Here is a 16246-nt window from a genome sequence, read left to right on the forward strand (position 1 = left end):
AGCCTGTTGTGCAGATCCTGGAGACACTGTATGTTGTACCAGGGTTGGTATCTGAAAGCAGCAGGGAAGTGTATAATTGTCCTGTGTGCCCTGGATATTTATGTAATAATGGTGAGATGAGCCTAGTATGAATGTCTCTTAATACGGGTGCTGGAGAAACACATGTTCTGTTGTTTCTATCTAGAGTCACGTGCATTGTTTCACTGGGTGTGGAATCTTCCTGTATCAATCTTCAAGGATACCTGAAGGGAGGGCATGGACATTATGCCAAAATAATGGTTCTCCTGTGGTTGGGTACCTTGAGTTTGTCATAGGGGAGGCAGAATACCTGTTGGATTCACTGGCAATAAAGATAGGGGACTATCTGCTAGATCCTGTTGGCACTGCATGTCCACTGCCCGCTGTTAAATGAGTATTTTGGCCAAGTCATATCTCATGCTGACTAGAAGACCTGGAGAGAAGCCCAAGGATGAGATGTTGCTACTGTCTTTTTCTATGCGGCCTGAAAACCATCCCTCATAGTTTGTGGGACAAAGCCAAAGGAGTGAAAAGAATCATTGAATCAATAGTTTAGTTTGATCACCCATACTCTAGGATATATCTAGTCCCTGGGTGGCATGAACGACACGAGATTTGAAGGGCCAACCTCTTGAAAAAATCTAATGGTCCAAAATTAGCGAAGAGGCCCAGTGGGCACCATAAAGAAGTTGTATTATTGGCTTGGTTTAGAATAATTTCAGTGCTATGGGTAAATAGTGGCCACCCCTTGTTGAGGGTTAGGGTTATTTCCTCTGTGTATTTTCAGCAACGTAGTCCCCATTGGGTTTTCTATTGTTGGCAGAATGGAGGAATACTCCCAGATATTTGAAATAAGAGAGTTGCTCAATCTTAAGAGGATTTATGATGTATGCTCTTGGGACTTTTAGCAAATCCCTTGATTGTAGTTTTCTGAGTTCTAGCTTGTCTTGTATTAGTGCTCTGAGAGCTCTTTTATGGCCAATAGGTGTTCTTGAAAGAGTTGCTGCATTGTCTGCATAGACTAGACTCTAAATGTGTCTTCCAGCAAGTTTTGTAAAGTAAAAGTTCATATTGAGCAAATGGCCTACCATGGACTTGATATAGAAATTGAATAAGAGTGGGACCAATATGCAGTTTTGTTTGATGCCTTTTTCAGTTCCAGTGTCACTGCTGAGATGGCCTGGTGGTTACATCTTACTTCAAGTGACGTCCCTTCATGAAGTATAGGTATTAGATAAAATAAATGTTGATCAATCAGGCAGGTCTCTAGTTTTTCTCATAGTTTAGTTTGAGAAATGGAATTAAAAGCTGCTTTTAATTCCATTTCCATTTACCAAAAGGTAAAAAGTGAGGGCAGTGGAGGTCCGGAAGCCTACGTTGTTTTCAATGGTTTTTGGAGAGATTAGGCATTCTCCTGGGAACTTTCCATGGTCATACAGATATTGTAGGATAACTGTTTCTGTTATATTTTATTATTTAATAAATTGATAAAATGTGTATTTATTTCAAAATATGTATCTTATGTATCTTAGCAAATTTCAAAATATGTATCTTAGCTCAGTCTCAGATTCTATGTGTTCCCCTCCCTCATCCTCTCCTTTCCATAGCAGTATCCAAAATACAGAGCAAATTGCTCAGAGGCCTCATTTTCTCCTCATCTAGTAAAAGAGAGACAACTTCTCAGGCAAGGTAGCCATCATCATCAAGAGAAAGCATCATCATCCAACATGAAATGTACAATCATGGTGTCATCTGACAGAATATCGGAGCCATTTTAAAGTGTCTTAACAGGAATTAATTATTTAGATAAGACAAGATTCTTAATGTTCCTTTTTTTCCTCTAAAACAACAATAATGTGAGGTTGATTAGCCCAAATGTTAAGTATTATGAATTGGGATAATAAGACACCTTGCCCAGCCAACCTGGAAGTTTTGGGTTGGTCCTCAGATGTTCTTTTTCAATGTTTGTTAAATTGGTTTCCAAAAGTGTATCTGTGGATTCGTTACACATTTAACTGTAACATATTGTGGTCCCATTAATGGTATCCAATTTTCCCAATATGTTAGCCATTCTTTTTCCAAAACTGAACTTATCTCCCCTCATCCTCAGTTTGGAAATGAATTTACCTTATGCCTCTGACATTTCATATTATTCATTTAGTACCATGAAAAATAGCATTTGTATTTGTTATTGGGAATAGGGAACTTTGTTCTCTAAAGATTCACTCTTATATGATCTGTCAGAAAGGGAATATTGTGAGGTGTGAAAGATGAGATCCATATATGAAAGTCCAATTGTTGCTAATCATGCCTAGCCACAAGAATAGCCTGCTTGGGGTTAGATAAGGGCTAAGGGAACTTAAGTGAGGCTGGACTTAGTTCACTTGTGGCTACGTAGGGATTCTAGGCCAATCTCTCTTTTGACTCCACCTCCAGGTTTTGCCATTCCTTCTCCTACAAATATGATTTGATATCCAGGTATTATGCTTTCATGTAAAGAGATCTGTTTATCCTATGTGTTAGGATATGTCTGGAGGACTTTAACATTTTACTTGAAAAGAACAGAATGATTTTATTTGTATGTCATGATAGACCAAAGAAAGAAAGGCCTGTCCTCAATATTTGTCAGCTGGTGATACCTATTATCCAGGTGTGATATCAAATACTTTTCCACAAATTTGAAGCCAAACTACCATGGCATTGATGACATTTGCTGCATCCCTAAGAGGAGAATTCTATAAAGCTCCAGCATGGACATTGGGTTTGTTTTATTTGAAAGTGTACTCTGTCTCTAGTCATCTCTTAACAATAAGCTGTCACATGCTAGGAAATGTTTTACTGTCCCATTAGTGTGAGGAAAAGCTGGTTACTTATTACTAAGATTCTCTGAAAATTTTTAGTGCACTTGTGCTTTGCTTCTCTGCTAAATCTCAGCAGACCTCTGTGTTACGATGTCCAAAGTGTTAGTCTCAGGAAAACTAAGAGGAATACGTGCTACACAGTAGGGAATAGGGATTCAATTCTGGGAAAGGCTTCCAACAAAATTTTCGGCTCTAAAAAGTTGCAGCAAAGGCACTGCACAGATGCAGAATTCCATCTGTTCCAGTGGTGGGTTGCAGGCAGTATGCCTCAGTACGGGCATACCGGAGCCTGCCCGGCGCACCGGATACAGTTCCAGTATGGTGCTCCAGAGGGCCCGCCCACCCGCCCGAGCTCCTTACCGGTCTTTTTAAGTCTTCGGCACTTAAGCACATAGCGCTTATAGCGCCTGCACAACGTTCCGCTGAGCAGCTGGAGCGTCACGGAGGTGGTAAGACGCATGCGCACACCACATGTGTCCATGTGGACAACACCGGGCCCATTCCAACACCAGGCCCAACCCACCACTGATCTGTTCATTTACACAGATCACTTGAAAAATCTCATGGTAAGGAACAACTTCTTTGGTTATTGTGTGTCTTAGACAGAGAGGTTCTTCTTCATTAAATAAAGAAAAAAGAAACCTACCCCGAAACAAGTCCTTGATTTAAGCTCCTATCTGTGTTAAGACATAAAGTGAAATCTCTTTACTTTTTTTTAGTGTATCAGCTGCAGCAAGAAGCACCACATCCTAGAAGAATTACCTGTACGTCTGAGGTGGGTACCAAGAAAATAAGATATTGCAGGCTCATTGCTGTGATGGTTATTATCTTCGTTTGTTTATCTTTTTGTTTTCAGTCAGAGTTCTATCAGATCTTACGAAGACTGACTCCTTTTTCTCCCCAATTTTTCCCTGTACCCATTTTATTTTCCAATTTTTCATAGTAAGATTCTATTGGTCATATTGTGAGAAATTGAAATAGTGATTGCCCAGTGTAATTTGAAAAAGAACCAGTGGTACCACAGCTAGATGAACTTGCCATCCTGGAGTACAGGTAGTTCTTAACTTACAACCAAATTGGGCCCAACATTTCTGTTACTAAGCGAAACATTAAGTGAATTTGCCCCATTTTATGACCTTTCTTGCCACAGTTGTTAAGTGAATGATTGCAGTTGTTGAGTTAATAACATAGTTGTTAAGTGAATCTGGTTTCCCCAGTGACTCTGCATATAAGAAGGTCACAAAAGGGGATCACCTGACCCCAGGATACTGAAACTGTCATAAAGATGAGTCAGTTGCCAAAGGTCTGAATTTTGATCGCATGATCATTCAACAGTTGTAAGTGTGAAAAAAGGTATAAGTCACTCTTTTCAGTGCCGTTGTAATTTTGAACAGTCACTAAATAAACTGTTGTCAGCCAAGAAGTACCAATACTAATATCAAGGAACTCCCTCACAATCATCCTTAAGGGTCTGATGCATAGCAAGATTGCTGTAAGAGAAGCAGCAAATGATCCTCCTTCTAATCCTGAGTGCTTGTTTTCAGAAACCAGTCTTTTTCCTCTGATATCTTCAAGATATATGGGAAAGTGAATAAGAATAATGCTTCTTATTGTGTTGATTCCCATATAAATATCTATCAATTTTGTGTGGTTTTGTTATGTTTGTTTAATTGTTGTTAACTGCCCAGAGTCACTTGTTTGAGATGGGCAGCTTTATGCAATGAATGAATGAATATAATATTTTTTTAGTCTCATCTCCTTAGATCTAAATTTACTGCAGAAAAAGTTAATTATACATCTATTTGTGGGTTTATGCCAACAGCCTCCTTTACTGTTTAATATTATCACTTTACCTTTTGTTAGATGTCATACACCAGTTTCGACCCACAAATTTGTTATATAGTAAGCAGCTTAATCAGAAAGTTAACATCAATTTTAATTTTCAGCATGTTATACGGCAGGTTTGGACTTGTTATAATGCGGCTCCTGTTCATATTATTAGGTACTGAAAATGATTGAAGTTTTAATTTTATTGCAATGCCTCCATCATACACCCAAGAGAAGAGGAAATTAATCTTTGCAATGCGACTTAAATCCTGAGTGCAGAGACCTGTTATGGTTTTAATAGCTTATATCACTTAGATACCAAACAGGATTAATTTATTGAATTAAATAGGAGCTTCTTTGTGCAATTCTTCCAAATATACCTTAAGCCTTTAGAATGAAGAATAAAACACGAGTAAATATGGAATGCTTTTAAAGAAAGCCCAGGTTGCTGCCAGCATTGCAAGCAGCTCGGATCGGTTCGGGTGAACTGGTAGCTCCGACCATCAGCTGGGAGTAAACCGGTTCACTCCAATGAACCCCTGCGCTTATATCTTTTCAGCTGGGGCGCACGGCAAAGCAGATTGCCGCCCCTCAACTGTTTTCCTCCCCAGGAGTAATGCGGAAGGTACTTTTTCTCAAAATTGTGCATGTGCGTGCAGTGCGCATCAGGCGTGTACGCAATCACTGAACAGGTTATTAAACTGGTAGAATCCCACCACTGATTGCAAGCAGTTTTAATATTTCTCTAACAAACATTTATTCCCATCCATAAAGGTTAAAAGTGATAAGAACAAATTAGCAATAATATTTTGCTCTGCAAGATACTAAGCTTCACATATAACATACTATCTTGTTCATTCCAATTCCCGAATTTCCCACATTAGTAACAATTTAATAGGAATTCATCACAGTAAGTGGTTTGTATTCATTACTCTCAATTCAGGTTAGCAAAAGTGTAGGCTTCCGTGTATATGTTTCTTAACTATAATTAGAATGATATATACTCCTAGATGTAGTGTTCTAGTTTCCTTATTTCAGAGGTTCTACTGAGATGGTATTTGACTCTGCTCAGTTCATTAGGAATTACATCAATAGCCTCTTCAAGGCAGTGATGGGTTTCAAAAATTTTTGGTACCTCTTCTGTAGGTGTGGCCTACTTTATGGGTCCACTGGTGGAACCTCTTCTAACCGATTTGGTAGATTTGACGAACCGGTTCTACCAAATAGATGCGAACTGGTAAGAACCCACCTCTGCTTCAAGGGGAAAGAAGATTCTGTCTGCCAAATGAATGGCCAGTGGTCAATGCACAGACCAATTCCTGGCCAGAAATACATCTGCAAGAATTATATTTTTGCACACTACTGCATAAATAGAAGCTAAATGAGTTACATGTATATCTTATGTGCTGTTAGCGCTTCAGTGACTAGGAATTGCAATCATCTTATGATCAGTTATGGTTGTTAAGGCCTCTATCCATAACTAAAAGGTAGTATCTTTAAATATGTAACCAGAGAGAGAAAGAGAAATGTGGGAATGCAGCAAAAGCACAGGTATATTTTTAGCATATAACAGAAAGCTTTGATAATAGAGTTGGTGATGCTGTTTTCATGGGCAATAGTGATAAAGATAGCTTTTTAATCAGTATATGAATGTTTACTTATCCTTCCTTGTCTATCTGCCATTTTCCTTTCGAGTATTCCAAACATCTTTGCTGTTATCCTACGTCTTTCAACATCAGTTTTACTTATCTTTTGTAGAGACTTTCTGTGAGATCAGTTTCTTGGTGTCTTCTGGTTCCTGTACATATACTTCTGCCTCTTTTTTTATCATAGTGGTAATAGACATCTAACATGGCAACATGAAGACCAGTAATTATTTGATTTTTGTTTTAAACGATAGGACTAATTTTAAAAACACTTGAAGTTTGTACTGGTGGAAGCTGATCACCATTCATAATACATCTCAGAGTCACAGTATCAATTGCACTGAAATTATACAGTTGTTTTATGATGATTTACAGTATGTGTGACATCTGCTGATACCTTGGAGTAAAATGAAACAAAAATCAGTTCTTATTTGGGTATTTACCAGGGGATTTAATGTTCATTCCTATCATAGTGTAAAGTAATACAACTGAACAACTGAGGTGCCCCTAAGTTATGGACCTTTATTGTAACAATGTCTACTATAGTTGTAGAAAAAGATACAAAAAGGATGTTCAAAATGTGCTAAGATGCAGATTAGACTAGCTTCAAAAACCAGAGCTTCATTTTATTTCTGGTTCATGTACAGTCAGTCCCATAGGATTGAAGTCAGGAAAGCAATTAAATGCATACTTATGCAGAAATTGGATTTCTGTAAGCATTAATCTGGAGCGGCCTCTAAATGTGCTCAAAAGCTTAGCAAAGCAAATTTGGAAAGATACCACTTGTTTTGGATATGTAACCTCTAAATGTTAAATATTGGGGTGGTCTCATAAAAACAGTTCAGATGCTTCCTGTTTTCTGCTTTTAAAACATCAGATTGTCACAAGTGAAAGAAAGCCATTTTAAAACGACAATTCCATATCTGTCAGTATAATTCTTTTCATTTATATTATATTTGTTGGAATATTTCAGGAGCTTTAGTGCTGTGGGACTAAATATTCTAATTTAATCCAATAGTTCCATGAAAAGAGCTTTTATGAACAGTATGTAAGGCTAAAACCATATCCCAGTCTTTTTTTTTTTTGACAAAGGACATTTGTAATACAAATCAATATCTAGAATATTTTGCATTAAATAATTTGCATTAAACTCCAGGAAGGAAATAGAATTTGTATATGTACATTTGAATTTGGCTGTTATTAAAAAAAAAAACTTTACAACCCTGAGTCATTCTGGGCAAAGATAAAATAACAATAAGCTTTCTTCAGTTTCTGTTGTAAACACATTTGACCTTTTTGCTTAGTTTTTTTGACCCTTTGCCTAGCAATTAACATTCTTCTTAGAAAGGGGCGAGTTAGCACTGTCTTCTCAAAGAAATGGAATAGTTCCACTCTGTAAATACACTATATTGCCAAAAGTATTCACTCACCCATCCACATAATCAGAAGCAGTTGTGAGCCAATACTTTTGGCAATATAGTGTATATTGGACTAATAATTGAACCTAAGTCAGGGGAAAAAAAACCCAACCCTGGCTCCTTTTTATCCAGAATGAAATCTGTTAATGTGGTGTTGGGGCTATGCAAAGTATTTGAAGCTGTGCTTCCGAAATGACTAAGGTACCCTTCCTTCAGGAAGGTTCTGCATGCCAGGTCACCTCTGCGTTCACCTGCTTCTCTGACAGGGAAGTGTTCACTGTGCATGCAGACACACACATGCAAATGACCTGTTGAAGCCCTCAGAGCTGCTGCAGGACTTCCACTAAATGCTCACCTCAGAGACACCTGTGTGCTGTTTCCAGTGCTGAGAATTCAGAAGGAACATTTGTTGGGCCTGGAGAGACAAGGAAAAAAAATATGATTGCATTTTTAGGGATTGAGTGTACAGTATGTCGTGACTGACTACAGAGGTATGAGTAGAATTTAATCTCTGGCATAAAAAATTATCACAGCAGAGAAGACCTATAAGAGGTAAAGCTGTCACTTAAAGGGAGATAACAGCAAATTTGGGAGTGAATTATATAATGGCTAAATCTTCAAAGTAGCGAAGATATTTTTGTCTCTGGGGGAGATGGGCGGTTCAGAAATGTCAAAAAATAAATAAATAAATCTGTAGGTTATTTCCAGCTTGTCTTTTGGGAGAATGAGGTTATTTTCTAATCAAGATAATTAGGCTATGAGCATCCTCTTGCACGATGCCCAAGGCATTAAATCAGATCACTGGGCAATTCCAGAACATTGGTAAACGTTGAGTTTTAATCCAATTATGCTGTTTCGTTATCAAACATAGCTATGAAAACTGGGCTGTAATGATCATCTGGATTTTTCCAACCCAGATGAAATAGTGCTATCTCAGGAGAAAGAGAATAGAAAATACATAGTATAAAAGTGATAAAAATGGACAGCAGCCGACATTTCCTAAACAACTAATGACCTGATTGTAGTTACAACTGTTTTCATTGCTTTTTAGGGTTTTGTTGTTGTGGTTGTTCTTTAGCTACATACTTCATTGTAGTTGACTTCCCTATATATTTGTCTTCTATATATTCTGCTTCTTACTCACTGCAGTTGTGACTGGAAAGGCATACTTCAGCATTGTTTGGTGTTAATTTTGCCACCGTCTCTTCATACATATATGTGTACACCAGTGGTGGGTTCCTACTGGTTTGAACCAGTTCGGCCGAACCAGTAGTGGTTATGCGGCTTGGGTTGTTGGAACCGGCAGCGACCCAGGACTGCCATACCTCTGAACAAATTCTCCTACGGCAGCACCATCTTGATTTCCAGTTCTGTGCATGCGCAGAACAATTTTCATTGCACAAATTTAATTTTTTCCCCCATTTTTTAAATGTTTTATGTATGCACAGATCTATTTATGAGCCAATGTGCATGCACACAGAGCAAAATTTTTGCGTGTACCGAACCGGCAGTAATGCTTGGAGCAATCCACCCCTGGTGTACACATCAGTGGTAGGATTTTTTTTACTACTGGTTCTGTGGGCGTGGCTTGGTGGCCATGGCAGGGGAAAGATATTGTAAAATCTCCATTCCCACTCATTCTAGGGGAAGGTTACTGCAAAATCCCAATTTCCTCTCAATCAGCTGGGACTCAGGAGGCAGAGAATAGATGTGGACGGGGCCAGTCAGAGGTGGTATTTACCAGTTCTCCGAACTACTCAAAATTTCTGCTACCGATTCTCCAGAACTGGTCAGAACCTGCTGGTACACATACCACCTCTGATACATATGAAAAAAGTTTACTGTTCATCTGCTCACTCTAGTGAGTTACTCCTCAGTTGGAAGCTGTTCAGGTCTGTCAAAGTCAGAGGACAATCCTGGCTTACATAGTTTACCTCTTCATGATCCTTTGTGAAGAGGTAAACTACATGGTGTCCACCGTCAACAATTCCCATGGCTTAATCAGTTTTAGCACAAATGTCTGGAACATCACAGTTATCAGGGAAGATACAATGAATGTCTGAGAAAAATGGATTTGTTTTTGTTATTTAAATAGATTTTATCACTAGAGACATTTCTCTCCCTGTTTACTTGCATCTCTATTTTATTCTTTATCAACACCATTTTGGTTCAGACTTAAATTTGATAGGCTCCCCGCTATGTTCAGTGTGCTTCTGAATGCCGTATATTGTAGGGAGTGGGAGGTGGGAAAGACTTCTTGCCTTTATGTCTTTGCTGGCTTTCAGGAGGTTGGACTAAGTTGTCATTTGATCTGTTTAAAAAAACACTTTTTACCTTCTTCATTGTTTAGAATTAAATGTACTGACTTCATTCCTTTATAACAGGACCACTGCTAGGATTCTTTAAAATCATGATTTGATGAACAAGCCATACAGTCTTGGCTCATATCTGAGTTGAACCATAATGTGGATATACATGTTGGGAGAAACTCAGAGCAAATATTTTTTCATGTGAACCAAGGGAGAAAAGAGGACTCTTCTATTTATTTATGAAAATTATTGGCCATCCATCCTACCACAGAGTAACTCTGAGTGGCCTTCAGTAATAAAAATGTATTTATACAGTATATTAAAACATAAGTTAAAATAAAATATTAAAATATAATGATACATAGGGAGAGTGGGGATGAAATGGAAGAAGGTGGGATCTATTCTTACTTGATCAACCATCTCCACTACATTCTTGCTGCCTTGGAGCCCTAGCCAACTGGTAGAGTCAGGTCTTGAGGCTCTTATGAAAGGATTGGAGAGTTGGGGAACCAATTATCTTACTAGTTTGATTCTTTTCCCCATCTTGTTTCATCTATTGTTTTATCATAACCCACTGGGATGGCATTGCAATAGTTCATATTCACTGTGTCATGCATACAAATAATATGGTTATACAGTGGTAGAATGTGGCTTCTATAGAATTTTCTAAGCACAGATCAGATATGAAATTACTCTTTCATGTTGGTATACTTTTGTGAATAAAGTTGTAGCATTCAGCTTTAGTCAAAGCTTTAATGTATTAGAAATTACCCTACATTTGCCTTTACAGTTGAAATTAACAGCATTAAATAAAACAAGAATTCTTAACATTAATGGTTGGAGAAATTCAGCAAATCACATAACAAATAGAGTTGATTTTTTAAAATATCTGTATATTCAAGTAAAATATTTATTTCCTTTCTTTTTCAATAGGTGGAGAACCGGCCTAAATACTATGGGCGGGAGTAAGTAGTGTGATTCTCTCAATTCTTTGTCTTGAACTGCAAAGCAAATATAAAAAATATGACCAATGGCTACTTTTCCTGTTCTTTCTTTTGTCCGCTTGCTCATAATGTCTCAATTTATCTTAGGCTATTGAGAGAGAGAGAGATGGGATTATTTTATAATTTATTTATGGTTTCAGCATATGCAGTCTTATTCAACCATCAGTAGCTCACAGGATAAAATGTTGACATGTACAATCTCAGTAATCAAATCAGATTTCTTTCCAGTCTGGCTGAAATGTTCCCTGTTTTGGACTTGGAACAATTTTTTTTTACTGAACCCATTTAATTGGCCCCCCAAAAATGAATGTGCTATTTTTAAGAACAAAAGCGGAGCGGGGAGGGGAAACTGTCATTTTTGTTGCTTTATTTTAGAAAAGTATATATAGCAAGCTTGATTTCACACTTACTTTATTCAGCATGTTTGGAAATAAGGCTTCAATTTTCCTATCACCCTGAAGTTAACACTTTTTAATTTTTCATTATTAAAATATAAACAAACTAATATTTTTAAAAACAAAATAGTTTGTGGTACTACCGTGTTTCCCCAAAAATAAGACAGGGTCTTATTTTCTTTTGACCTCCGAAACAACCACTTGGCCTTATTTTCAGGGAGGTCTTATTATTTTTGAGGTGCAGGAGGCAGCAAGTGTGGTCACCTCATGGCTGCTGCTCTATTGCAATATTTTCGGGGAGCGCTTATTTTACCACATGCGCTTAAAAGCCCGATTGGACTTATTATTTGGGAAGGTATTATTTTCGGGACAACAGGATATATATAAATTGAATAGCAAATTAAATGTACATTGATGTTATATATAATGCACTGCAGTTTTATATCTAACCTTTTATTGTAAGAAAGAAAGAGAAAGAAATAATAGCCAAAGAAGGGGGGGGGACTTTTAATTTTTCTCTCTTTTTCAGTTTTTCTTTAAATTCTTGAATTACCACAAGAAAACAAGAACACTCCTAATTTAGATATATTTTCAGCAATAAAAATCAGTATTTTAAAAAATTAAAACCTCCTTGAATGAGAAAATGAATTAGCTCCCAGTTCCTCCAAAAACCTGTTTAGTGTACTTTGTTCCTAACCTTTTTTATTTACTACCAGTATGTTTTTTAACTCAAATCATTTATTTATCTGATTTATTTATATACCACTCTTTTTAAAAAATAAATGTATTTTATAAATGCAATGAAATATTAATTACCAATGTTTAAGCCAATGTATGTGTTCCATTTCTATTTATTTTGTTTCAATGTTTATACATAAATACATATTTATATTTATATTTATATTTATATTTATATTTATATTTATATTTATATTTATATTTATATTTATATTTATATTTATATTTATATTATTTATATTTATATTTATATTTATATTTATATTTATATTTATATTTATATTTATATTTATATTTATATTTATATTTATATTTATATTTATATTTATATTTATATTTTTTATATTATTTATATTTATATTTATTTATATTTGAAATTGTAAGCTGTCCAGAGTCACTTGGTTGAGTTTCGGCTATAGAAAATGAATGAATGAATGAATGAAGTCAAGGTGGCAAACAAACTTAATACTTCTTCTATTTTCCCACAAAAACAATCCTATGAGGTGAATTGGGCTGAGAGAAAGTGACTGGCCAGAGATCACCCAGCTGACTTTCATGCCTAAGGCTGAAATAGAAAATCCTGGTTTATAGGACAGCACCTAGGAATTCTTAATTTTTGTATGTGAATTTTCACATTTACAACATTATATTCACTCCCTTGGCATTTATTATAGTGGTATTTATAAACTTGGAGAAATGTGCTACAAGATTAATTTGCTTTTATGAGTTAAATGCTATCAAACATAAACAGAAGAAATTGTTCATGGATAAAACAAAAAGTCTTATTTGTGTGAAAGAGCAACTATCTAAACCAGGGGTATCAAACTCGCGTAGTCAGGGCAGCGTCATGTCCCTTTGCTAAAATGGGTGGGCGTGGCCAGTGCGTGATGCATAAAACCCATGGGCCGCGAGTTTGACACCCCTGATCTAAATTAAGGGTCTGTGAAGTATTTGAAGGAGGTGCTTTGCAATATGCAGCAGTACATGCAAAGTACTCCTTTTCAAAGCATCTGCATCTTTCACAAAAGTTAAACCGTTGTTTGGAGGACACTCCTTAGTCTCTACATACATACACAAGACTGTTCATTTGCTGGGACTCACAGCGAAGTGGCTCTGCCTCCACATATGTGTAGAATCTGCTGAGGACAGCTTTTGAAGCAGCAGACAAGCCTTGCAAAAGATGCAACTGTTTTAAGAATTTAAAGACAAGTGCTTCATTCCTGCCTCCTAAAGCACATTTTCAGTAACTTTGCATATTACTGGAAAATATATATATGTACATTATGTTACTGAGATAATTTTTAGATTGAACACTTGCCCTTAGGTTCCATTCAGAGATTTTTAAATTTTGAGAAATATATGTAGCCTTGATGTTGGTGTTAAGATTGATGAGAATCAAAGAGAAAATGGACAAGTATAAATCAAGATGATCAGAAGTACCATATTTTTCGGAGTATAAGACGTACCTTTTTCCCTGAAAAAGAGGCTGAAAATCTGGGTGCGCCTTATACACTAAATACAACAATTTTTGCCTCCCCCCCCCCTTTCACCAAAATGACCGTGCATAGCCTCTAGGAAGTTTTTAGAGTCCTCCTGGGGGCTAAGGAGAGCAGAAATGAGCAAAAAACGGCCTGTTTTTTGCTCAATTCCCTCCCCCAGCCCCCAGGAGCACTCTATAAGCTTCCTAAAGGCTATCCATGCCCTTTTTTAACTAAAAACTGGAGTTTTTTGCTCGTTTTTGGCCCTCCCAACCCCTCCCCAGGAGCACTCTGCAAGCCCCCTAAAGGCTATTCATGACTTTGGGGGGGGGGGCATTTTCATGAAAAACAGGTCGTTTTTGGGAGGTTTGCAGAGTGCAAAAACTTTTTTTATTTGCCTCTTTAAAACCTTGGTGTGTCTTATACTCCTGATATAAACAGAATTTACTTAGTCTGTAGGGTGAAAATAAGCAACACATTTTCAGGCTAAGAAAAGAAATTAACATGAATTTGAAAGAACTTTAGTTTTTTTATGCTTTAAAAAAAATCAAGTACAGGTAGTCCTCAACTTACAACCACAATTGAGCCTAAAATCTCTGTTGGTAATTGAGATGTTTGTTAAGTGACTTTTGCCCCATTTTACCACCTTTCTTGCCACGGTTGTTAAGTGAATCACTGCAGTGGATAAATTAGTAATCCAGTTGTTAAGTAAATCTGACTTCCCCATTGACTTTGCTTGTGAGAAGGTGGCAAAGGGGGATCACATGACCCCCTGGACACCACAATTGTCATACATATGAGTCAGTTGCCCAAGCATGGGGATGCTGCAAAGGTCATAATTCTGAAAAATGGTCATAAGTCACATTTTTTCAGTGCTGTCGTAACTTTCAACAGTCACTGAATGAACTATTGTAAGTGGAGGACTATTTATAAGGTGTGTTTTAATGAAAAAATAAGACTTTACTTTTTTTTTCTTATATGGTTTTTTTAAAGAAACATTCTATGGAATTATGCTGATATAGATGGACTTCCCCCCCCCCCCCCCAGGTTTCATGGGATGATATCGAGAGAAGAAGCGGATCAGTTTATGAGCGTAGCAGAGGGAAGTTACCTTATTCGTGAAAGCCAACGGCAACCTGGAACATATACTTTGGCTTTAAGGTTGGTAATTAATATTTCATTTCTACAGTATAAGAATATTTATGAATTCATCTGCAAGGGATAAAATTAAAATTACGGCTTTCTAATTTTATTTATGAAACTGTTTGAAATGGTCAAGATTTAACCAAATTCACTTATTAATACTTAATTCTAATGCATGCTTAAAGTGTTTTAAACTTAATAGGCAGTTGAAACACTGGTGTATTAAAAAATAATCAAGAGGTTAACTTACATCAGACTTTCCCAACTTGGTGCTCTCCAGATCTGAGAAGAGTCACCTAAACTTCTGGAAGGCATCTGTTTGGAAAGCTTTTTTAAATCTTCCTGTCATACAAAAATAACAAAGAGAACTTAACGGCTGAAAAATTAGTGTGTTAGTCTTCAAGGTGCTGCAAGAGTCTTTCTTGTTTTTTGCTGGAAAAGTCTAACATGGCTACCCCTTTGAAAAAAATCTTATTCAATTTCCTCCTCTAATGCTGCTGCTTTTTCTGCTCTTGTCTTTCATCGCTTAAGCTCATTTTGATGCAGGCACCCTTCTTTTTTCTTCTTGTGTTTTCCAGTGAAAAATAATATGCATTAATAGTACAGTCAAAAGGAAAATAAAATAGCACTGGCACTCTAAAATAGCACTCTTTTAAAAAAAGAGGAAAAATTGGTCCTTCCGTGCTGTGTGTATTGTCAGCATAATAACCTTTCAGTTGTCTTTTGATACAATATCTGATTATTTGTGGAGCAGGTTATATGGCTTGTTAGCTTCCCAGTGTTTTGATCCTGAAAATTTAATCTCCTTCCCCTTTCCTAGTAGATATATGCTGGTACTGGGGAAAATTCACACTGATTCTTCCTGAGATTACAAAAGGGAATCCATTATGCTGGGGTTTTTATTCAGTTGCAATGCAGTTACAAAAAATGTAAGGACTGAAATTTTAAATATTAATTAAATGAATTGCATTAGAAAGTTTTAAAATTAAAGGCCAGATTTGTATGCAGCTTTGTTAAATTCAAATAAATGAATTAATAAACATAATAAACTAGATTGGACCTATTTACTTCTGATCTACAATTGTTCAGGGCAGCCATACAATCCCACAAAAAATTATAAATGTCACCTTTGTTCTCCTGTATCTTCTCTTCAAGGCACTTTTTTGGAGCTGAATCTGAACTGCTGCAGAATTCTACTTATTAGTACAGGTAGTCCTTGATTTACGGCCACAACTGACCTCAAATTTTCTGCTGTTAAGTGAAAAATGTGTTAAGGGGGTTTTGCCCCATTTTACAACCTTTCTTGCCACAATTATTAAGTGAATCACTGAAGTTGATAAATTAGTAATCTGGTTAAGTGAAACTGGCTTCCTCCTGGACTTTCTTTGTCAGAAGATTACAAAAGGGGA

General features: G+C 36.7%; 1 protein-coding gene across 2 annotated transcripts in view; it reads left to right on the forward strand.

Moving 5' to 3' along the window:
- Positions 1 to 16246, forward strand: part of CHN1 (chimerin 1) — a 114253-nt gene that overhangs the window by 36056 nt on the left and 61951 nt on the right. The window contains exons 3-5 of one of the 2 annotated variants that reach the window (XM_032222994.1): positions 3599 to 3654; positions 11013 to 11044; positions 14742 to 14855. In XM_032222994.1, coding sequence (XP_032078885.1) covers positions 3599 to 3654; positions 11013 to 11044; positions 14742 to 14855 — 202 coding nt within the window. Of the gene's footprint in view, positions 1 to 3598; positions 3655 to 11012; positions 11045 to 12707; positions 12835 to 14741; positions 14856 to 16246 lie in introns of those variants that run through there. The other variant, XM_032223005.1, reaches the window with a different exon arrangement.

Source organism: Thamnophis elegans, chromosome 1 (genome assembly GCF_009769535.1).
Source record: "Thamnophis elegans isolate rThaEle1 chromosome 1, rThaEle1.pri, whole genome shotgun sequence".
NCBI lineage: Eukaryota > Metazoa > Chordata > Lepidosauria > Squamata > Colubridae > Thamnophis > Thamnophis elegans.